This window comes from Monodon monoceros, unplaced genomic scaffold, assembly GCF_005190385.1.
Source record: "Monodon monoceros isolate NGI ecotype Baffin Bay Population unplaced genomic scaffold, NGI_Narwhal_1 Super_Scaffold_13, whole genome shotgun sequence".
NCBI classification, from domain to species: Eukaryota; Metazoa; Chordata; class Mammalia; order Artiodactyla; family Monodontidae; genus Monodon; species Monodon monoceros.
Genome location: NW_021703769.1, coordinates 50489466 through 50514435, shown reverse-complemented (window position 1 = coordinate 50514435; position 24970 = coordinate 50489466). Strand labels below are relative to the sequence as shown.

Genomic DNA, 24970 nt, shown 5'->3' with positions numbered 1-24970 from the left:
TGGCCGAGATGCCCCTGGGTAGCTAATATACCCAGGGCTCTCTTCTGACCCAGGTGGACTGCGAGCAACTGTAACAGTACATAATCCGGCTAGGAAATACCCTAGAGGAACAGTGGTTAGAAGGGTCTGCAATGATTAACATGCACTTGACCAGCAGGAAAAAAAACAGCCCCCAACTCATTCTGTGATCTTATAGAACCTCACTATAATCGGCGTGCCTGGGCCACCACCCCTGGCAGGTGCGCACAGGAGACAGGCAGACAGTCAGCACTGGGATACAAGGTCAGTCGCGCGCGCGCATACCACCCCCCAACCCCAGAGAACCCACAGTGCCAAGAGGAAGACCTGGGAGCTGACCTCACACCCCTGTATGGGAGACCAGGAACAAATGTGGCACCCCAGCATCTTCTAGGAAGATGACTAGGGAGGGTGAGCCACAGTGGGCATCTGAGGGCCTACGACAACATGCAGAAAGCACCTGGTGACCTATACTACCACTTGAGGCCAGGAGGACCAACCACAGGCAGCCTGCGAAGCCCCTCCCTGCACCCACCAGACCAGGCACACACCTGCCCAGACCCTCAGCTAAAGTTGCCCAAAGGCAGAGGCTTCCTCTGTGAAAACTCAAGCATCCATTTTATAATAACAAAGGTACTAAAAACAACTGTCATTAATGATGAGCATAAGGCAATTCAACCTGTTTCTAAGAAGTTGGTTTTGATTTAAGCACTGAGCAGGGATCTACTAGAAATAAAACACACACCTTGTTTACTCTCTGGGGATAATACTTTTGCTGTTCCAAAATCTGTGATCTGGATGTGCATATCTTCATTTAACAAAATATTTTCTGGTTTCAGGTCCCTGTGAAAGCAGATTTTTTTACGTTTGAGATGAAATATTTAAAACAGTAACATTATTACAAACTCTAAATTTTGCTAAAACCAAAATGAACTGATTAATACCTATAATCTTTACAGACTAACAACCAAGAATGCAAGTCTAAAGTTAGCACTGAACAAATATCAACTGCATATAATGAGGACATTCAAATTACATCATTTCATAACTGCATCTACCATTTCAATAAACTTTTAATTGAAGTATAATCTATCATGCCTAACCTATAAAGCGCCTTTAAACCTTCTGTGGTATCATTACGCAATAAATGTACACCTTAAATTTATATATACATATGTCAACTATTTCTCAATAAAACTGGGAGGGAGAAAATGGTTAAATGGTAAATTTTATCTATTTTAGGCTTTTTTCTTTTTTTTTTGTCTGCGCCGCGCAGCTTGGTGGGATCTTAGTTCCGACCAGGGATTGAACCCATGCCCCTTGCAGTGGAAGCTCGGAGTCCTAACCACTGGACCACCAGGGAATTCCCGGTAAATTTTACGTTATGGGTATTTTACCACCAAAAAAAAAAAAAAAATCAGTAAGAAAAAGAAAGCTTAAATGAACACTTTCAATTTGACTTTATCGGAAAATCATGGAAAATGATAAGTACACACAGAATCTACAACTGACAAAATAAAAGCACCAGTCAACATGGCTAAGAGAATCGTTAGTCTGGCAAAAAAGACATCTGACCAATTTCATCTGATATTAAAGGTCCACAGTCTCTCAACATCAGAGTAATGTGAACTCTTCTTAATTCTCACAATGAGGCATCCCACCTTCCATAAAAGAGACCAGAGCTGACCCCCCAGGCCTGGGGAGCAAAGCCTGTAGCCCCCTGGCTTGGTACCTGTGAATGATGCCCTTGCCATGCAAGTACTCTAGGGCAGACACCATCTCAGCTGTGTAAAATCGGGTGCATGTCTCATCGAACGAACCAATTTTCCGAATGTATTTAAGTAGTTCTCCATTTTTGGCATAACTAAGGCCAAAATCTAAACATTGGATAGTTAAGGAAGAGAGCAAAAATCTTTCTTTCAAACTGACCTTAACAGCCCAGTAGCAATTTTTTAAATTAATTAAAACTGAAGGTACCTGTGGCCCGAGACAGCTGCCCCTCTTCCAGCCAGACCCTACCGCAGCCGCTGGGTCTGCAGGGAATCCCTGGCTCCAGGACAGGGTCCCAGGGTGAGTTTTTCACCAACAACAAAAGCACATGCCTCTCAGGCCAACTGCCCCTTCTGGACCCCCCATCCCCAGAAGACACCTGTGGGCTCAGTGAAGGGAAGCCGCTAGAGATGGTGGTCAGGGCCTGTGGCCCCAACGCCATCAGCACACAGCCTCCAACCTGCACCAACCGCACATGCCGTGCTCAGTCCATTCACGTAAAGGTTCCTCAAATGAATGCTCCTTCCCAAGTATAAAGCGACAAGTTTTGTAAGAGAAATGCCATTAATAGATAAACTCAATCTATTTATTGGGCCCCCACTGGGGAGAGACTCGAGGAAAACAGTCATCTTTCCCTCGGACACCACTGCAGTGTGATTTGTTTTACTTCTGTTCTCCCTTTTTCTAAGAGGAGAAACTATAAATGGATCCCATATAACTGCTTCCTCCTGGAAGCACCGAACATCCACACATCTTAATGGAAATCTACAGGTACTCTGCCACTCCCTGGCAGAGTGGCACCCAAGTCCTCACCCGCCCTGAGCATCAGCTCCGAGGGGGTAAGGGGTGACCTGTGCTCAAGGTGTCCCATCTGGCTTCTGTTTGCCAAGGCACTTGCCATCTCCCACCAAAGAAGATGCCTGAAGCTGCAGCCCAGGAGGGAAGAGACCACCAACTGAAGCTGCTCAAACCTGCCTGTGATCGAGCCCCACATGTGGCCTCCCACGCCCTTCCAATTAGAACAACGTTTAACAGGAAGCTGAAGCCCAAAACCAACCTTACTTCTAGGGAATGCAAAGGGTCTCGGCCAGGGCCCCTTCCCTCCTCTCCTTGCTTTGATCCCTCCTCGGGGAAGGCTGGTATCCGTGGCCTCCTCACCAGCAGCCTGCAGACTCTGGCCCACCCAACCCCAAGCAGGGGCCCCGCCTGGACCTGGACCTGGACCAGCCGCAGAGCCTCCCCACTGAGGAGCACAGTCTCCCAGAAACCAGCAGCCCACATGAGAGGCTCGGCCATGGCCACAGGGCCTCTTCTGGCTTCACAGGTTTTGCCCCTTATCTGACCACTCCCTGCGTTCCTGTTTCCGGTGTAAGGGACACTTCTAGTTCTCTGCTCAGCTGTGGCGCTAAGTGACCGACAGGTTTTGAACATGACATGTTGTAGATCATGGCTCCAAGCCCGTGTTCTCTCTGACCACACATGTTCCTCATTGCCCAGAAACACTCTTTCAGACCTCATTGGTCCATTTCACATCCTAGAACATTTCTACCTCCCTCAGCACAGCTAAGGCCCCAGGGCAGTGAGGGGAGGCTGCTCTCTCACAGGGAGCGAGTCAATTCCTGGGACGATGAGCACAGATCAGGCCTGTAGCAGAGCCTGAGAGCCTGCTGAGCCCAATGCCTGCGCTTTGCAGAGGAACCCAGCCCAGAGAGGTTAAGCAACTGACTCAAGGTCACAAAGCCAAGGAGGGACAGGACTGGAGCCCAGCTTCTTGAGGTCTAGTGTGCTGTTCCTGTCCCCAAGCTTCAAGAGAGGACACACAAGGACAGGCAGGTGGGAGGTGGAGGAAGAACGCAGGTTAGCAGAGCAACAGCCTCTGAAACCCTCAGCCTTCATCCCTGCTGGAGGGAAAGGCACCCTGGCTGGCTGGCTGTGGTGCCCAGCCCTGCATTGCACCTAAGGAGGGAGGGAGGGAGGGAGGGCTTCTCTGAGCTCAGCCCTCTCTGGGGAGCAGGGATTGAGTCTGGTCAAACTGAACCTCCAGAGGGCAAAGAGGCTGACAGTGCCCAGGAGGTCCCTCACGGATCTATCTGCCTGTTTTCAGGCTGCTGCACGGGTGTCACCAGCTCTGCCTCACCTGTCCTGAGAGTGTGCTTAGCCCTGTAGTCACTGGAGGAGCTGCTCCCCTCTCTCCCCAATGTGTAAATTACAGCTAAAAGGAGGATAGTGTGCACACTGGGGCTTTTATTCAGGCAGAGTGCTTCCTTTTCTTTATCTTTCAACACACTGTATACTACAAAGGATTTCCAGCGGAGCAGAAGTCCCCAGGTCTCGCTCCTGTCAGAGGTAAGTGAGCCCCTGCAATCTCCACAGGCTTTCAAATTTGTCTTAAAATGTCAAAAGCAACAGACACCACTGGATAGAGACCTAGAGTCCCCTCCACCTGCATTACTCTGGCCAATCCCGTCTGAAATCAGACAGCGAGCTCACTCATCTAGCCTCTGAGTGCCTGATCCTACTGAACATGACCTTGGGAGAAGATGAAGTCAAGTGTGTGCGACCTGCCGGAGCCTCCCAACCAACACAACTTATTCTCCCCAGGCCCCGTAGGAAGCCCAGGCCTGGGACTCCAGGAATTCTGGCAGCCAGAGAGCCCCAAAGGCTCAAAGAGAAGCACCATCACATGGGTGCCATGGAGCACAAGGAGCAAGAGGTCTAGGTGGCCTCAGAGGTGAGATACAGAACAGATCGGTCACTGATGGCTGCTGCATGAGCAGTGACAGCAGACGGGGACATGGGGCAATGCTGAAGCCAGATGGAGAGGCAAACATTTTAAAAGACCTAAAACAAACCAACAAGGAACCCCCCTCCCTGCCCCACATGCTCTTGGCTACTAGACCACTTTACTGCTCCCCTTTACGGTGAAACCACTGGGAAAAACCTGCTTTGTTTGCCTTTCCTTGCCTCTCTCTCTTGATTGAGCCCTCAGCCCCACCCCCAGACTGCCACTCTCAACAACACTTTGCATGGGAAGCAATCCACAGGTCAGGCCAGGGCCCAGCTACTTGACCACTTGGCACTATCTGGCAGGGCAGCCAGCACCCTCCACCAGAAACCATCTGGTCCATTGCCCCTGGGACTCTATTCTCTCCACTCATTGGAACTCTTCCCTGCTGGGCACCCTCCGGCCCACCGACACCCCAGCCCACCCCCCACCAATCTGCACACCAACCTGACTTCTCAGGCTCTGCAGGCAGCCACCCAGTAGCCCACTCAGGCCTCAAGTAGCAAGGATCAACGGATGCATCAATTACAGGACCACTGTGCACCCAGCTCTGAGGCCCCACCCCCCAGGAGCCAGCTTGACTCCATCCTCCCAGCTCACTTACAAGAGCCTTCCCTGCAGCAGCAGTCCGAGTGAGAGCAAATGGCTACCCTGCTCCAGACCCTCCTCCTGGACTCTGTGCCACACTTAGAAGAAAATCCAAAATTCTTGCCGGGACTCCGAGGCCCAAGGAGCTGACCCCTCCCCAGCCTTTTTGTACCCCCCACACATACGCACACCTGCCCCTGCTCTGCCCAGGCCTCGGGCTGACGTCGTCTCCTCAGACCACCAAGTTAAAACAGCTGATCCAACTCTCCACCGACCAACTCCTACCTGGCCCTACTACTCTTGTTCCCTCAGTGTCTATCACACAGCCATTAATCACCTGTGTATATCTAACTCCTGCGCAGAAATGCAAGCCCCATGAGGGCAGAGCCTTCACCTCATGTACCAGCATGTTCCCATCACCTGGAACTCAACCAGGACTTCTCAACAAACAAAAGGAAACATTCAGCTGACAGTTGAAGGAGCCAGAAAATGATGTTAAAGGGGAAACAGGATCGAGCAAAGTTTTAACCCAGAAGAATATGTGTGGAGAGAGGAGAGAGGGGGAGGGAAGGGGGTTAAGATAAGGCCCCCACCCCCAGGTGGGATGGGGAAGCCAAGCTTTGCAGGTGGTGGGGTGAGGGGAAGGGGCTCTGGAGACCTAAGGGCAGGAGGAAAAGAACAGATGCACAGACTGAGGTTTACACTTGAACAAACTCTCAACTCCATTTGGCAGCTCGACCTCCCTCGTCGAGAAGAAGCCAAGAGCAGCTGCTGGGATTGAAGACAGAGTCTCTGGGCAAACGGGGGCTGAGGGAGTCCCGGTTTGGAAGAACAACTGCAGGAGAGGGGCTGGGGAGTGAGGAGACCTGGCGGGCCTGGCTCTATGATGAATGGCCCAGAGACAAGCTGACGACACAGATATGGCCCACCCTGACTGCCACGGTGCCCTGTCTCCTTGAACCCTGAGCAAAGAAGAAAGAAAAAAGTGCTCCAGGGATTACAGGAGAAGTCAGGGAACATGAGATGCCCTGAAATAAAACAAAGAATCAGCAGGGTGTGACATCCCTGCAGGAGAAGCAGCTGGAGAAGCAGTGTGCACAGCCCTGGAGAGCCAGGCACTGGATGATCAGAGACATCCATAGGGGTGCGAGAGGGGGAGGCTGGAGGGCCCTGGGGAGGGGCTGTCTCTGGGAGGACAAGTCCTGGATACAGGAAGAAAGGGTTGGGCTCCTGTGGGTCACTCCCTAGACTTTCTACCTGGCAGCTGAGCCTGAGAAAGATGTTCCTTCCAACCAAACCCCACAACCCAGGGCCAAAGAGGGCAGAAAGGTGCCCACCTCCCGGGAGCCCCGGATGCCCAAGATCCTTCTTCCTCTCTCTCACTTCCCTGCTTTGAGCACTGGATTCGACACCTGACAGATACTCCAAGGATGCTGATTAAAAAGGAATGAGGGCATGCTTTTAAATAAATGTCTAGCAAGAACAGCATTAAAATAATGATCCTTTAGATATGAAGCTTACCAACAAAAAACCTCAAAAATGACTGTGATAATCTCCCTTGAAGTAATGTTCTACTTCAGTGAATGTCAGCAATCCCAGGGGGTCCCAAAGCAAAGTGATGTGAATTCGTCTGTATTTAGACTAAGCTACCCTTTTCCCTTCCAGGGAAGGGGCTACTTGTGAAAACAAAAACGGGGTCATGGTTCCAAAACGATAAGGGGTCACTGGCGTGATATCAGAAGGCTTTGACTGTTCAAAGGATACAGAGCTTTTCATCATCCTGAAATGTGAAGTAAAGTTTAACAAAGAAGGGGTGATCCAGCCGCGACATCACGTCTCTCTCTCTGGTTACATACGGGACTTTGTTCTCTTTGATAATGTGACGTTTCTCTAGAATTTTAACTTAAGAGAGAAGCAAGTTACTACAATTGGAAATGGTAAGAAAACACTAAAGACACAACTCATAAAGTAACAGATAAAAATTAAAGTTTTTCACAAAACGCACCCACCAGATTTGTGATCTCTAAGACCAACAGTGTCCTGTCCCCTGAAATCAGCACAGAAACCTCCAGGGGCTGGGCAGCCAGGTGGCCGCGTGCCCAGAGGTGCGCTGTTCCTGCATCCTAGACACTGGAGCATCCTAGCTCGCTGGAGTTAGTTACTTACTAGCATATTCCCTTGAGGTTGCCAGTTCTCGGGCCAGGACAACCTGGTTTGGGAAGAAAAGGGGGAAAAAGAAGAGAAAAAAACACCCAATGTAACCAGGGCACTGAGTCTCACAAGTCACCCTGCAACCAACCACACAGGCTACCCCGCCCCCACCACGAAATTACATTTTAAATATTTTTGGTCCTGTGCTAACAAACATAGCTGAGTGTCAATGACTAAGTTAATGTGTTCTAATAGTTAAAGGAAACACATGTATCTCTCAAATGTTTCCAGAAAGTTCCTCATCAGATGCCAATAGTCCCCCCTCATGCAGTGAAATATATATTCAGGAACACCTTATGACCAGCATAACCCTCACACAAACAGTAGGAAGAAGCAGCAAATAATAATATCTCCACAAGGTGGGTACTGGGAATTTCTTCAAAAACTAACTCTATGGATAGGTCCCCAGTACATGTTCATTGCAAAAGGCCACCCTGAATTTGGGCTTTTACAAATAATAGTTGCATTTCACTTGATGCCACTCTCAGATGCTGTAAATCCCATCCCTGCTACTGAGGGCACAGGAACCGCGGCCGGCAGAGAGCGCCTCCCTCCACCCGCCCCCCGCCCCCCATGCCCTCTTCACAGCACAGCCCGGTCTTACACTCTACTTCGGGGACAGAGCACCAGTGGGGCCTCACACACATTGAAAAGAACTTTCTACACGAACACACCCTGGGCACAACCTGAGTAACAACTTCCAAATGCCTGATGAGCCCAGTCTGGCAGTGAGCTGGGGTGGTCCCCACCACCGCCAGCTGGTACAAATTCCTCTCCTGAGACACCTACAGGGAACAGCCAAGGACCAAAGAGCAGATGAAAACCTGCTGACTCCCGGGAAATACCGGAGCCTCCGGGAAGACCTCTGTAGCCCCCTGGTTGTAAGTTATATTCCGTTAGGGAATTCTTCACCAAGTTCATCAGAAGTGACCCTGGAAAAGCACTGTATGTAGCCCTGCAGTTTTTAAGAACAAGGTCGGATTATATGTGTTCAAATGGAAAGATCTTAAAGATCTCTGTGGAGAAAGGAACCTGTGTGGATTGTTCTCAGGCGCTGGTGAGTCAAGGAGAGTGGGCTGGGGAAGGGCTGGCCTTCTCTAGGTTATGTACCGATGTAATGCTAAATTTCTTCACAGCAGCATGCACTAGCTACGTTAAGTAGGAAAAAGGAAGAAAAACATTGAGTGCTAATATTTAATGGAATCCTATCTGAAGGAGATATTTATGTCATCTTTCTGTTGTGTGAACTCTGCATGTTCTATGCAGTTTCCTTATGCCCCTCCACATGGCCCGGGCCAACTGCAGGGGCAGTAGACATCAGGATCACCCTCAGGTTGCTGGCGGCAGTGGACCAGGCTCCCCCTCTCCAGCGCAGGCTCCATCACGTGAAGGTCCTACCTGGGGATCCAGCCTGGGAGCTGCCTCCCCTGGAAACCTCATTTTAAGTTGTCTCTATTTCAGGAATGGTGAGAAGGAACTGAGGGTAGCGCATATAATTTGAGACCCAAGGCTGCAGGATTCCAAACAGTACCAGGAAGGAGGCTCCAGGCTCACGGCACTTTCCTGGGCACCACCCTGGCGCAGGGATGACAAGAATCTCAGCTGGGGCTTTTCTACATCAGGAATCTGTCACCCAGAACAGATGGCACCTACTTTTACCCATAGTGGAAACCCAGGAACACAGGGGAATTTCATAAATACATCCTCATTTTCCAGTCAATACAAATGTCCAATGAAGTACAGCTGAGAAAAGGAGAGAGAACGCTTCTTCTTTTACTGGACTCATGTAAGTAACTGTGCAGAACACCCAAGATTCTTTTCAAAATAGTTTTTTCTTTCTGCAAGGACCTGTGAGTACCAGGCCTACTGGGGATTATCCTCAAAGTTGAAGGTTTTTATCATGAGGGCTCAATTCTTTCATTAACTTAAAAACTGCCAATAAAAAAATCTAAATAAAAAATGTAAAAGGAGCAAAAGTTAACACTTAAAACGATGTTGGGAACATGGGTGAGCCCCAGTATGTCATGTTCTTTGTATTTTGAATTATTTCATAAATGGAAAAAAAGAAAAGGATAACAAATTTCACACGAGGTTTCTTCCCAAAGGCCAGGCAAGCAAGTCTCATTATTCAGGAACCCTGCTGGCCTGAGGAGCTGCAGCTCATGCTGGGCCCAGCTCAGAGACCACAGTGGCAAGGATCTGTCTCTTCTGAAGGCACGGACTAAGACTATGCGCCCTGGCCAGGGGACAGGGGCTCTGGCCTTCCCGAGCCTGCAGCAAGCCTCTGGCCCGGCCACAGCCACATGAGGCATCCAACTCAGCAAAGGGCAGCTCTGAACCTTCATATCTTTGCTTTAAGAGGAAAAATACCACAAGATAGGTAAAACTCTCTCAGGTAACAAAAAGAATTACCCTGAGTGTGACTTGACAGTGCTGTGATAGTAATTCTGTCCATGAAACTGAGGACACAAAAATCTGGAAGCTAGCAGATCTTGGGCTGCAACTCTAGCAAATGTCAATGGTGTACTGTTTTATATTTTAAAAATAACAGAGAAATAACAAAGGTCATTAAATGTTTCCCCAAAACTACGAAGAGATACACCAACACTAATGTTTAATCTAAGGAACAGGAAAGCTTCCCAGGGTCTTGCTAACAGGACACAATGATATGAAATGTAACTTAGAATACAATCTAACTGCATTTTTTGAGAAAATTAAAAATAAGATCATGAAATGCCTTTTAAAGCTTTCCCCTACAAAATCATGAGCTAGATATTTAAACCACATGATCTGCCTGGTGGTAGCCAGCCCCAAGTCACCTTCACAACAGGAGAGGAATCCCCAAGGGCCTGAGACCCTCCTCTGGGGTAGAACACCACTGTAGTGTCTTAGTCCCCCAGCTCCAAGTCCCAAGAAAGGCCAGTACTCCCAAGGAAAACACCCTCATTCAACCAACAGCAGCAGTCTGTACTCACTGTTGAAAAAGAGCCTTCACCAAGAATTTTCCCAAATTTAAAGTCTTCTGGCCGTTTCTTCCGAGGCTGTGGTGGCGGCTGTGTGGCGTGTTGCAGCGAGTTGGCGCTTGGCCGGGATTCGGCCGTGGTGCTGTCCATGGTGGGGCCCTGCCTGCTACCACAGCTGGGAACGCCAGGGGCCGTGCTGGACTCAGTCTGGGTCCTCACCATTGATGGGGACGGGCAGGAACATAATACCACGCTGGACTGAATAGGAACGGTGTCATACTGGTGGACACAGGAAAAAAGAGGTAAGATTCAAAGTGGCTCACCCTTCCTAAATGTATGAACTAAAGTGTTGACATCGTTGAAACACCACCAAGCACAGGGCAGACCATCTGATGTTCTGCCATGCAGTTCGGGCCACTGCCCTCCTCTCCCAAGTCCCTTCCCCGCTCAAATTCCACCCTGCCCTGTTCTGCGTGCCCACAGACCCCAGCACCCAGAACCTACCTGCCCTCACCCTCTCCCTCAGTACTGTGTAAGTCTCCAACACCTCCCCCACCCCCACCCAGCCATGGCCAGCTGGCCTTCCCATCACACTGCCTGGCCTAAACATCATCTGTGGCCCTGTCCACAGAGAAAGCTGGTCCAACCCTGTGACCATGTTGTCTCCCATCCCAGAACCCCTCCCCTGCTCACCCACTCACATTTGATATAAGGCTAGACACACAGAAGGCACTCAGGGTTTGAACAAACAGACTAGCTTAAGACTGTATCCCGGACTTCCCTGGGGGCGCAGTGGTTAAGAATCCGCCTGCCAATGCAGGGGACATGGGTTCGATCCCTGGTCTGAGAAGATCCCATATGACACAGAGCAACTAAGCCCGTGCGCCACAACTACTGAGCCTGTGCTCTAGAGCCTGTGAGCAGCAACTACTGAGCAGGCGAGCCACAACTACTGAAGCCCACACACCTAGAGCCCATGCTCCACAACAAGAGAAGCCACTGCAATGACAAGCCCGCGTACCGCAACAAAGAGCAGTCCCGGCTCACCACAACTACAGAAAGCCCACACGTGGCAACGAAGACCCAAAGCAGAAATAAACAAACAAACAAATAAATAAATAACTATACCCCACAACTAAACAGAATTTTAACCTAGCAGTCCTGGAACACAGAAGTATAACTTAATGGAAAGAAGAGCCCAAGAATTACCAACTACATGTAAAAGTTATAGTTAACAAGAAATAAGCTGCTCAAACTGGGCCCGTGAGCCACAATTACTGAGCCTGCGCGTCTGGAGCCTGTGCTCCGCAACAAGAGAGGCCGCGATAGTGAGAGGCCCGCACACGGCGATGAAGAGTGGCCCCTGCTTGCCACAACTAGAGAAAGCCCTCGCACAGAAACGAAGACCCAACACAGCCATAAATAAATAAATAAATAAATTTTAAAAAAAGAAATAAGCTGCTCAAAAAAAAGACAGTAGTGGAATAACTGCTTAACAATTTGAAAAATAACTGATTTAGAGCCCAACTGCTCACTACACACCAAACTTACCTCTAAACAAATTAAAGAATTATATGTTTTTTAGCTATTTAAACAAATTCAAAAACCTAACAAGTTTTTAAAATTTTTCAATGCAATCGCTATTAAAAGAAGCTGGCTTCCTTGCAGAAATCGACAAGATGATCCTAAACTTCATATGGAAATTCAAGGAACCCAGAATAGCCAAACAATCTCAAAAAAGAACACTGGAGGACTCATGCTACCTAATTTCCAAATTCATTACAAAGCTATAATAAGACAGTGCAGGTCTTCCCTGGTGGCGCAGTAGTTAAGAATACGCCTGCCAATGCAGGGGACACGGGTTCAAGCCCTGGTCCGGGAAGATCCCACATGCCACAGAGCAACTAAGCCCGTGCACCACAACTACTGAGCCTGCATGCCACAACTACTGAAGCCCACGTGCCTAGAGCCTGTGCTCCACAACAAGAGAAGCCACCGCAATGAGAAGTCCGCACACAGCAACAAAGGGTAGCCCCTGCTTGCCACAACTAGAGAAAGGCCGTGCAGCAACGAAGACCCGACGCAGCCATAAATAGATAGATAGACAGATAGATAGATAGACAGATAGGTAGATAGGAAGAAAGATAGAAAGAAGACAATGAGGTACTGGCATAAGGATACACACATGGGTGACTGGAACAGAGTCCAGGAATAAACCCGTATGTCTACGGCCAATCGATTTTTGACAAGAGTGCCAAGACCCTTCAATGGGAAAGAACAGTCTTTTCAACAAATGACGCAGGGACAACTGGATATCTACATGCAGAAGAATGAAGTTGGATGCCTTTCCCACAACAAAATTTAACTCAAATGGATCAAAGATCTACATGTAAGAAATAAAACTAGAAAACTCTCAGAAGAAAATATAGGAGTAAATCTTTAAGAACTTGGCAATGGTTTCTTAGATATGAAACCGAAAGCACAGGAACGAAAGAAAAAACAGGTCAAAGGGACTTCATCAAAATTTTAAAACTTTTGCACTTCAAAGGCACCACCAACAAAGTGAAAGGACAACCCAATTATGGGAGAAAATATTTTCAAATCATTTATCTGATAAAGGACTTGTATTCAGACTATATAAAGAACTCTTACAACTAAATTTTTAAAAAAACCACACAGTTAAAAAATAGGCAACAAATCTGAATAAACATTTCTCCAAAAAAGACATACAAATGGCCAATAAATACATGAAAAGATGCTCAACATCATTAGTTACTATGGAAATGCAAATCAAAGCCACAATGGGACTCCATTTCACACATACCAGAATGGCTAGAATCAAAAAGATAATAATAACAAGTGCTGATGGAGACATAGAGAAATTGGAACCATCGTATTGGTGGCAGGAATGTCAAATGGTGCAACCACGTTGAAAAACATTACAACAGTTCCTCAAAAGGAAACAGGTATCACATAACCCTGCAATTCCACTCCTAGAAATGAAAACACAGGTCCACACAAATCTTGCACAAGCATGTTCATAATAGCATTATACATAACAACTAAAAGGTGGAAACAACGCAAATGACCATCAACGGATAAATGGATAAACAAAATGTAATCTAGCTATAAAATTGAATATTCAGCCATAAAAAGGAAATACTGATATATTCTAGAAAACAGATGAACATGCAAAACATTATGCTATGTGAAAAAGGCCAGACACAAAAGCCCCATACTGTATGATTCCATTTATCTGAAATGTCCAGAATAGGCAAATCTATAGAGGAAGAAAAATTAGTGGTTGTCAGGGGCTGGAGGGGAGAATGGGGAGTGACTGCTAATGGGTTTGTTTTTGGAATGATGAGGATGTCCTGGAATTGGATGGGGATATACAACCTCATGAATATACTAAAAGCCACTGAAATACACTTTAAATGGGTGAATTGTATGGTATATGAATTATATCTCAATAAACTGTTATAAAAATAGCTATATCACATATGACTACATTAATTTATATATAAGATCTCATTCAAATCTGTAAATCCTAAAGACTTTTTCTAACGACGAAACGCGCAAAGGATTAGGCACCAAAAAAACTCAAGTAACTAGATGGAGAGATATACCATGTTCTTGGATTGGAAGAATCAACATTGTGAAAATGACTATACTACCCAAAGCAATCTACAGATTCAATGCAATCCTTATCAAACTACCAATGGCATTTTTCACAGAACTAGAACAAAAAATTTCACAATCTGTATGGAAACACAAAAGATGCCAAATAGCCAAAGCAATCTTGAGAAAGAAAAACGGAGTTGGAGGAATCAGGCTCCCTGACTTCAGACTATACAACAAAGCTACAGTAATCAAGACAGTATGGTACTGGCGCAAAAACAGAAATACAGATCAATGGAACAGGATAGAAAGCCCAGAGATAAACTCACGCACATGTGGTCACCTTATCTTTGATAAAGGAGGCAAGAATATACAACGGAGAAAAAACAGCCTCTTCAATAAGTGGTGCTGGGAAAACTGGACAGCTACATGTAAAAGAATGAAATAGAACACTCCCTAACACAATACACAAAAATAAACTCAAAATGGATTAAAGACCTAAATGTAAGGCCAGACACTACCAAACTCTTAGAAGAAAACATAGGCAGAACACTCTATGACATAAATCACAGCAAGATCCTTTTTGACCCACCTCCTAGAGAAATGGAAATAAAACCAAAAATAAACAAATGGGACCTAATGAAACTTAAAAGCTTGTGCACAGGGCTTCCCTGGTGGTGCAATGGTTGAGAGTCCGCCTACCGATGCAGGGGACATGGGTTCGTGCCCGATCTGGGAAGATACCACATGCTGCGGAGCGGCTGGGCCCGTGAGCCATGGCCGCTGAGCCTGCGCGTCCGGAGCCTGTGCTCCGCAACGGGAGAGGCCACAACAGTGAGAGGCCTGCGTACCGCAAAATAAATAAATAAATAAATAAATAAATAAATAAATAAATTTAAATAGCTAAGGGACTGTGGCCATACAAAGCTCTGTTTCTTATACTATGTATATGTTTGTTCATAAAGGATAAAAATTTTCTCTCTCCATTAAAATAGGGAAGGGAGACTTCAGAGAACTATGAAGAAGCCTGTAGAAAGTGCACCAAGAACAGGCAAGACAGGGGAGCACACAGTAACCAATGGTTTGCAGAGGGTGACAGCTCAACCACAAGAGAAAAGTTGGAGACAGAGAAGCTCATTTTAAGATAACAAGTAAAAAACAAATCTAGACGGAACATCCTGTGACCCAAACATGATGAGCACGGAGGTGGAGAAGTGAGGCAGCAGGTGGCAAGAACAGGCAGGAGTCTGGGCAGTCCCCAAAAGACCATATAAACCTCGGCTCCACAAGGCAGGCCAGCCCCGGGAAGGCCAGCTCAGGCAGGGTCACCCCAGAAGACACACCACATGCCAGCTCCCAACCAAGGAGCCACCACCAACTCTGGAGCTGCACCACAGCTGGGAGAGGGCAAGCTTCTTTTACTTATTTGTCTGTCAAGATCATTATCACTTCAGGTAAGGTATACAAATATGAAGGAATTAACCCAAGGCATAGCATCAGTGAAATACTAGGAGAATATGACTAATTGGCTTTGTAAAAAATATCTAAGAGAATCTGACTTTTTTTTTTTTTTTTTTTTTTTTTTGCGGTACGCGGGCCTCTCACTGTTGTGGCCTCTCCCATTGCAAAGCACAGGCTCCGGACATGCAGGCTCAGCGGCCATGGCTCACAGGCCCAGCCGCTCTGCGGCATGTGGGATCTTCCCGGACCGGGGCACGAACCCGTGTTCCCTGCATCGGCAGGCGGACTCTCAACCACTGCACCACCAGGGAAGCCCGAGAATCTGGCTTTTTAAATGTGGCACACAGCACAAACGTGACCAGCAGTACAGGCTCTCTAGCTGGAATGGGAGTCCAAGACACACCATTTAGTTATGGCAAACTGCTGTTTTCTTGAACGCTCTATGGGTCGCAGTAAGTCAAGTGTGCCTTATGCATTTCATAAACACTCTATCTCATGAGAGGTACCAAGGGCTGGACCAAGCTCTGTGGTCAGTCAGTACCTTAATGATTTGTCCCTATAAACAACACATACAATCTTAACAGAAGTGTAATCAAATTCAATAACTTCCTTGGAGATTAGCTGGAACTTTCTGTCCTCGAAGGCAGCGGTAAGTGGGGAAGAGGTCACAGTTACCAGGCTGAAGCCCATCAAGAACCAAGATAGGCCTGGACTGTCCTCACCAGCCAGGCCAGCTGCACGATGACCAAGAGCTGTGCCCAGGGAGCACCAAGAACCTCGCAGGGCTCCCAGACACAGCCAAGGGGTAAGCACTCCCTGGGCCTGCAGGGTCATTCCGAGCGCAGACCCTCAGGCCCGGGACTGAGGAGCAGCAGGACTGTGTGACCCGAAGGTACACACGCCGAGAGAGGGGAAGCAGAAAGAGCCAGCACTTCAAACAGCACCGTCCCAGGCACTACAGCACTGCTTCCAACTGGCCTGGTCACAGGCCCATCGGGGGCCATCGCTGCCCAACGGGATAGGGGAGGGGAGAGCACCGCCTGTCTCTGTCGTGCCCCACCCCCACCGCACCTGTCCCACCAAGTGTGGGCCTGTTTACCGACCTCATCTAAGTTCACCTGTGCACCCAGCCTCCTGCCAAGTGAGGCTCAAGAAGACAACCGGAGATGCACAGAACGGTGGCAAATGTTGCTTTTAATTCAAAACTGACAAGTGAACTACTGAATAAAATCTCAAACATGAAGTTTTTAAATAGCAAAACGTGATGAGTTGACTCATGGACCTGGAAAAATGTAATTTTACATAGACATGCTTCTGGACCCAATGAAAATTCTAGCAAAGGCGCCAACGTATGTGTCACATGAAGGTTTCTGGCACAGGCGAGGGACAACCCACTGCTTCTTCACGGAGGGGCAGAAGCTCAACTCTGGGAGGGGAGGTGCTGGAAGTGACAGCCAAGAGCAGCAAGGATGAAGAGGCAGGGCCTGCAGGCAGCAGGCATCCACAGCCACGGAAAGCAAGACCTGGCGTGACAAACACCATCAAACTGGCTACTCCAGGGACAGATGACCCTGATGTCAAACACCCTGGGAAGGCCCAGCACAGTGAAGAATGCTTATCCTGGCTTCAGGAATACTTACCGAGGAAAGGGTCTTCAGCTCCAACTTCCATAATGATAACTGAACACGCGTCCAGCCCACGGAGAGTGGTCTCCAAAGACAGTGAAAGGTAAGTCTAATGAAACACTGGTTGACAAGTACATGTTTCTGAGAGCTTTCTTTCCTTTTCATCAAAGTAGTTTCTATGGTTATTAAAAAAAAAAAAAAAGGTCTCCAGAACAGGTCCTCAAAGGAGAGCACTGTCCCTTAGAAAATACAGGTTTGCTCCTGACCTCAGCTGGGCTGACCCCACACACAGGTACCAACCAGGCGGCAGCCCTTGACTCGCAACTCTGCCCATTTCTGGTAGACATGCAGAAATCAACCATGAGGTGCGCTGAAAATCAACATGCTGTCTCAACAGAGCTGGACCTGCCTCCAGACCTATGACACCCAGCAGCATCTGGCTGGGCAATGACAAGGTAGGAGGTAGAAAATCGTGCTGCATAAAACCTGCTCACGTCCTCCCTGACACCCATCCATGATAAGCGCCACGGAAGATGCCCAGGCTACCTGTATACTTCCCAGAACCTGTCACACGGTAAAGGTTGGAGCACAGGATTTTCCCACCTGTAAACATTAATGCACCTGATGCCAACTCTTACTTTTACAAGATGCCTGGCAAGTTCATCCAGCCCAAAAGCACAACTTCAATGAGAGGTATGAAGGTGGCTGATAAGCCTCTCTTTAAGGGATACATGCCACCTTATAAATTAACATAAACTAGTTATGTTTATGTTAAACATAACAGTATAAATTAACATAAACTAGTAAGCCGTCTTTCTTTGTCATTGGCAGCTGGCTGAAACTGTCAGCATGCTCTGGACAGGTGCAGAATGTTCTGGAGCCTAAGCTAAACCACGCCCGCTTCAGTTTGGTGGGCACTGAAGTAAAAAGGCTTGACTACAGTCAGAGGAGAGAAACAGAGTGTGTGCTCTGGAGACGCCGGCAGGTGGAAACATGACCCTGGGGCCAGGCTGAGAGGGGGCAGGGAGAGGATGTTGTATGTCTACACACATACACCTGCTGGCCTCACCCCCAGAGCACAACCACCATCCCCCTCCACCTCAAATGCCCAGGACTCTGCCACTGCCCCCAGGAACCTCTCCGCCCCTTCATCCCCCCACACACAGCAGGTATATTTTGCTGTTTGCCACAGCTTATAGCGCATCCCGCAGCGCAGTGCGCACAGTCCCAGGAGGGTCAAGGAGAGCGCCAAGACCTTTAACTCACTAGCGCAGACAGCTCTGGAGTGACTAGATGTGGAGTGACTTCTGTAAAGTACACCCTATTCTCCAAAGCCATGCTTTTCTGTTATGTCATAAAAATATATGCACTCATTTTGCTCATCAGTGTTTCTCAAAAAAGGTAAATTAACCACATTTTTAACCCAGTTATTCAACAAACATGGCCGCTGTGCTAGCGAAGGTCCAGGGACTTCGCTGTAAGGCAGGCGTGGTCCCTACCCCTAGGAAGCTACATCCCAACACAGTGACAGACCCAATATCATTTACAGAACTAGCAGATTAAAGCTGTGAGGGCAGCCATGGCAGAAGTGGATGAGTGCTGTGAGGCCGGAGCGTGGGTTGGGGAGGGGCTGGGAGAGGGTGCTGGGGGGGTGGGGGGGGAGCGGTCAGAGGGCTGCAGCAGGTCCAGGGGAGGGTGACAGTGGCTTAGATGTGCTGCAGTGGCAGGAAGGGGAATATTCACATACAAAATATGAAATATAATAATAGCTAATCATGCATCTCGCATTTCAAAATTTCACTTTCCCCTAATGTTTCAGATTCAAAATTCAGATTCAGCAGCCTTTATGAGTCAGAAGGAAAAACCAGTCATTCTGAAATCAACATCCAAGTGAAGTGTAGAATGAACTCCGGATTTTTGAAATGGCAATAACAGATGATGTAATACAGACAGACATACACACATATCTGCTTTTCCACCACATGCTTTATGAGAAATGGCAGGGCCACCACCAGCACTTCATAGCAGCTTCAGTGATTTAAGGTAAATGCAGTAGTACCCTCAAGACCACGCTGTTTTATCCACTTCATCAACAAATATTCACTGAGCACCTACTATGTGCCATGCACTGTTCTAGGCACTGAAGATACAACAAAAAACAAAACTGAGCCCATGCCCTCAAGAAGCCCACATTCTAGTAGGAGCAGACAGACTCCCCCCAAAAAACAAAAGCCAGGTAAAATCCACAGTGTGTCAAATGGTGATAAATAACTGTGAGAAAAATACAGCAGGGAAGGAAGATGGGAGTACAAATTTAAATAATCAGAGAAACCCTTACTAGGAAGGTGACATCTGAACAAAGACCCAAGGAGGTGGGGAAAGCCTTCCCAGGAGGGGACTGGGCAATGAGAAGGCCCAAAGGCAGGAGCAGCTCTAGACTCACAACAGTCCAGCTTGGCCCTCTGGACGGGCCACCTCCAGACAAAACCTCTGGATGCCAGGCAGGACCTCAGGGTCCCTGAAACACTCCTCCTGGGGTCACTTCTGGGTACCTCAAACCACAAGGGTGGAAGCCTGAGCAATGGGACTTGCCATAAGAGTCCTGGTGCCCCTGAACCAGAGTCTGATACCAGCCTAACCCTGGCTGTACTGTCCCTCATCAGACCTGGGCTGAAGATGCTGAACACCAGACCACTGCCGCTCTGGAAGCGCCACAGCAGCATCTGCTCTGCTCCAGCTTTATGGGCATGATGACACAGGGACTTGTCATGGCAGCCTTTCTCCTTCATGGAATTCCGCAATTTCCTTCCTGCCTCGGCCATAGCATGCCAGCCAAGTACCTCAGTGCAGGACCAGCTCTCATGGCCCCTCACTGATGGAGAGATGTTCATAGTGACAACTCAGTGCTCATGCTTTCTCTTCCTGCAGTCATAAGTCGCTGGCATGGGTATGTTTTAATGAACAGTTTCACTTCTGCAGTTAAAATGATGGTCGAAATATTACCTTTTAAAGCACTTTAAAAGCATCAATTATAAAATGAAAAACCTAAGAAAAAAGCCCTCTTCCAGTGTGAAAAGCCCAAATGTTTATTTGTACTACAGCTATTATTCTAAAGGGCTGATTTTTTTTCACATTTGAGGTGGTAATTAAGCTGCATAAACAGCACTCTGAGACGGTCTGCCATGATCTGGAGGACACTCACTATACGGTGGCCCAGGGGTGGAGGCGGGGGTCAGGTTCCTGAGGAGCTCCTTCCAGCCCTCCAGCCCGGGGCCCTGCAGAGGCAGTGCAGCCCTGTGTGCCCAGGCAACCCAGGGCCTTGGGAGAGTCACTCCCTCCCAGCACAGCCCAATCAGCTTACCACCCATTTGGTGACCCAAAATTATGGTAAGTAAATACAATCTGGTTACTCAACAGCTTCTGAAATTTAAGTCTCTGGAGAAATTTAAAGCAACAGTACCCTGTCCCCCATCCTCGCCCTCCCTAATATAATGGAGCTGGTCATAAGTTCTCAAGAACACGGCTCTCTACCTGGTCCTGTAGGCACTGTGTCACCACAAGTCATGACTGCTGGCCTTTCCTACACACACGGGTGCACCCCAAATGCAAGCACCTCACACCCAAGAGAAGGCTGGGAGCTGCAGCCTGCCTCATCAACAGCTTCACACCAGTGGCTCCCTGTGGCCAAGGCCTCGCACTGACCAGGCCAGGCCCCAACCCCCACCCTTTCTCCCCCACTTCCCAGTACCAGCATCCTTTAAATCCCCCCACAGGACAGGACCCCTCCTGTGCTCCTCTCTCCTGCTTCCTGTGTGGCTGTCAGAACAAGCTTCCATAACTGCATGAAGTGGGAGCCATGTCTGTGGCTCAGCTCTACTGTGAACAAGGAAGGACGGCTGTTCTCAACTGAACTTGGCCAGGAAAACCAGCGCCACGAACATCCAACACCTGGGATGTCTCTGGAAAAGTGGGTCACACCCCCCTAACTGCACTCAACATGTACCTCGTCCTGCACCTGTCACCGTGTCACGTGACTAAGCAGGAGGGCGCCTGTGTGCTCACAGCCTCCCCAGAGCAGGACCACGACACCCTTCTGCAAGAGCATCTCTGTCAGGAAGACAAGCCCAAGTCTTAAACAACTGACTTCCAAATAAACTTGTAAAAATACTGTCCATAAACTGGGCGTTTTCTGTAGACTTCAACTGGTTTCACAACAATTTGTATATAAAAACTTAGGATTTTCAACTTCTTTGACTTTTTGAGTGTTGAGTTCAGCAGTCTCCTCTTAGAGGTAGAAACTCTCAAGGGAAAATTAACTTGCGATGGACTTACATTTTCGTATCCACCAAAAACACATCAAGGTTCAATTTAACTATGCAATACATTGCTCAACCACTAGAGAGCTTAGGAAAATATGAACATCAAAATATCCAGTATCCAACATTCAAAACTGCTAAATGTGACAAATATATATATTTTTTTAATAAATTTATTTATTGATTTATTTCTATTTTTGGCTGCGTTGGGTCTTCGTTGCTGCATGTGGGCTTCTCTCTAGCTGTGGCGAGCAGGGGCTACTCTTCGTTATGTTGCGCGCGCTTCTCATTGTGGCGGCTCCTCTTGTTGCAGAGCACGGGCTCTAGGCATGCAGGCCTCAGTAGTTGTGCCTCGATGGCTCTAGAGTGCAGGCTCAATAGTTGTGGCTCATGGGCTTAGTTGCTCTGCGGCATGTGGGATCTTCCCAGACCAGGGCTCGAACCCGTGTCCCCTGCATTGGCAGGTGGATTATCAACCACTGCACCACCAGGGAAGCCCTGTGACAAATATTTGACTGACAAATAGATTAAAATGCAAATGAATTTGGGGCAAAGGAAAACAATGACCCACAGATATCTTTTCTACCTCCGTCAAGTCTCCTATACTAGACACCTCACCTCTTCCAAAGCTGCAGACAACTTCACTAACCCTTAGGTTTACTGCCAGGTAAATGGAAGCTTATTTTTAAAATACAGAGTCATATATTTGTAAAGCGCACCTCAGACCTTAATTACCTGGTGGCAAGACAGTATTACGAGGGTCAGATGAGGAAGTGGAGAGAGGACACAACTCAGCAGGTTTCAGAAGGCACTGCAAGTGTGTAGGGGAGAAGCCACAGCCAGTGGCCTGGGTGGCTTCCCAAGGCTCCTGCTGTGTCTAAACATGGGATAGGGTTCAGCTGAAGAGATGATTTCTTCTGCAAAATGGTTCAGAGAGGTTGTGTTAGGATGGAAGACTCATGGTTTCTCCTCCTCTGTTATGAAATATAGTTTGAAACACTTTACAATGAAAAGTGATTTATCTGTTCATTCTACTAACAGATACCAGGAGCCCAATCTTACTTGAGCCCTAGGGACTAGAAGGAGAAAAGAAAACAGCAAACAGCCCCTGAGTCAGCACCAGGAAGCAGAGGAGTTGACTTCAGGGGAAAAGGGCTGACTGATGTTCCTCAGATCCCTCTGGATCTTTCTTTATGTCTTTATCTCTTTAGGAAGGATAAAGTGCAAATTAAGCAAGGATTTCATATGAAGAAAAAGCTTGGGAGTTTGAAGCTAGACTCAGGGTTGGTGTGATGAGAAACAGTCTTTCATCCTGAGGAGGGAGCCTGTCATTCCGCACCAGAGCCAAGGATTCAAACCTGGGGGCCTACACACCCTGTATTTGAGCAATTGCAACTAGATGCTTTAAACATGTCTTGGTTCTTAAGAGTTTAAAATTTCTACCTACAAACCTGCTGAGGAAGAATCTGACGTCACAAGAATAAATAGCTGCAAATGCTTAATCATTAGTTACTAAACTGTCCAAACCTTTTGCATATGAATAGTTGCTGCCTCCCACAAACAAGTTACAGGTACGAGTACAGAAGTTACCACCAAACTGTGAGAGCTCGCACTCTGCCAGGTTGGGACCCCAGCTCTGCTCCTGACCGGCCATCTGACCTTGAACACACTATGTCACCTCTCTGTGGCTCAGACTTCACCTAATAGTCAGGGATAAGGAGGACAGGACCTTCCAGGCTTGCTGTGAGGATTTAATGAGTTAATCTACACAAAGCACTCAAGCTGACTCCGAGGGAGCACGCTATAAACAGTTGGTTTGGTTTGTTTTTTAATAAATTTATTTACTTTATTTATTTATTTTTGGCTATGTTAGGTCTTCGTTGCTCCGCGTGGGCTTTCTCTAGTTGTGGCGAGCGGGGGCTACCCTTCGTTGCGGTGCACGGGCTTCTCATTGTGGTGGCTTCTTCTGTTGCAGAACACGGGCTCTAGGCGCGCTGGCTTCAGTAGTTGTGGCATGAGGGCTCAGTAGTTGTGGCTCACGGGCTCTAGAGCACAGGCTCAGTAGCTGTGGAGCACGGGCTTAGTTGCTTTGCGGCATGTGGGGTCTTCCCAGACCAGGGCTTGAACCCATGTCCCCTGCATTGGCAGGTGGATTCTTAACCACTGCGCCACCAGGGAAGCCCCTATAAGCAGTTTTATGATTAAATAACACAGAAGACAAACACACATACACACACACAACACACACACACACACACACACACACACACAGAGGTTTTCCCAACCAAGGGTCATCAGATGATAAAATAAGCTCTTCAAGACCAAAATGAAGCCCATCCCCCTTCCACATACTATATTTATCTGTGAGTAAACTGAATTAACTATATACTGAATTAGGAGGCCTAATTCTAACTGTGAGGCAGACAAAATGATACAGGAAGGCTGGGCTCCCTAACACACTGGGAGAGGAATCAAGATAAAAATCAGGGCCTTCTATGGTCAAGATGCTGTCACGCAGCTTAAGACTCCAGCCAGCAAGAGAAAGGATCTCAAACTCAAAAGGCTAAGCTGCCTTTAAATGCTGCCTGGGCGGAGTGTGCTGTGAAAGGCCCTCGACCGGTACAGCCAACACACCGCACAGAGGAACACCTCCCTCTAGGCCCCTGCATAAAGGGGGGTGGTAGACTGCCATAAAATCCGACCAGCTCATCCCCAAAGGGACACTGCTCTCAAGTCAGTCGTGCTCACTGGCAAAGAACATTCTGGTAAGAACCTTCTTTCACCTCAAGAAAGTCCACAAAGCTAGGCCCAGCACAGAAAACTTGGCAGAGGCAGGGACAGCAACCACTGCCACCTTCCCCAAACCCCAGACCTCTACCATGAAGAACTAGAGTGAAGGAGCAAAATCGAGGACCCAAGGTGACTTAGCTGAAATCATGGGTAACTATGCGTAAGCCACACTCTCTCTGAGCCGTAATTTACTATTCTGTGAAGTGAGGTGTATAACACTGACCCACCCCTTGAGGGCTGCTAGGTGCCCACAACAGACAGGAGCTCAAAGTCACTTTGTGAAATACATCTGTCTTGTGTTCACAGGGCAGACCAGGCATGACTACTGCCTAAAGTGGTGGGAGGGGATTGTGGGGCATGGGCGCTTGTAACACAGACCACGCCACATGCTCCACCCACATTAGCCTTCAACCACAGGCAGACCGGGAGCTGGCCCACATGACACAAATGGTCACCAATGCTCTTGTGCAACTCGACACATAGCAAAATGCAGCTCATCCTAACCAGCATGGAACTACACTTAGGAGCTCCAGGTGGATGGCTGACTGGATTTAAATGAAGACCCGAGTAAGACTTTCTATTGTTCCATGGAGCAGCATGGAGAAAGTGCACCAGGAGAGGGAGAAGCGTCTAGTGGGTGATCCCCGAGGGTGACCACTTAATCTGTCCTCCCACTCTCTTCTGGAGCCCCTTGGAGCGTCTCACCCAATGAAAGGCAGGTGGAAGAACACAAGGTCACAGCTGCCAGCCGCCTAAAGTCTAGTCCACAGGCTTAACAGACCCCAAGACTCAGTAAACAATGTCTGAATTTTGCTAATAAAC

At 47.9% G+C, this 24970-nt stretch overlaps 1 protein-coding gene across 3 annotated transcripts in view; it reads right to left on the bottom strand.

Annotated features, from left to right (window-relative positions):
* The window catches only part of PDPK1 (3-phosphoinositide dependent protein kinase 1), a 71365-nt gene that overhangs the window by 33540 nt on the left and 12855 nt on the right, over nt 1-24970 (bottom strand). For 2 of the 3 annotated variants that reach the window (XM_029219780.1, XM_029219782.1), the window contains exons 2-6: nt 10348-10614; nt 7328-7370; nt 6926-7063; nt 1751-1895; nt 764-861 (exon numbers count right to left, since the gene is read on the bottom strand). In XM_029219780.1, coding sequence (XP_029075613.1) covers nt 764-861; nt 1751-1895; nt 6926-7063; nt 7328-7370; nt 10348-10614 — 691 coding nt within the window. Of the gene's footprint in view, nt 1-763; nt 862-1750; nt 1896-6925; nt 7064-7327; nt 7371-10347; nt 10615-22093; nt 22276-24970 lie in introns of all 3 variants that reach the window. The other variant, XM_029219781.1, reaches the window with a different exon arrangement.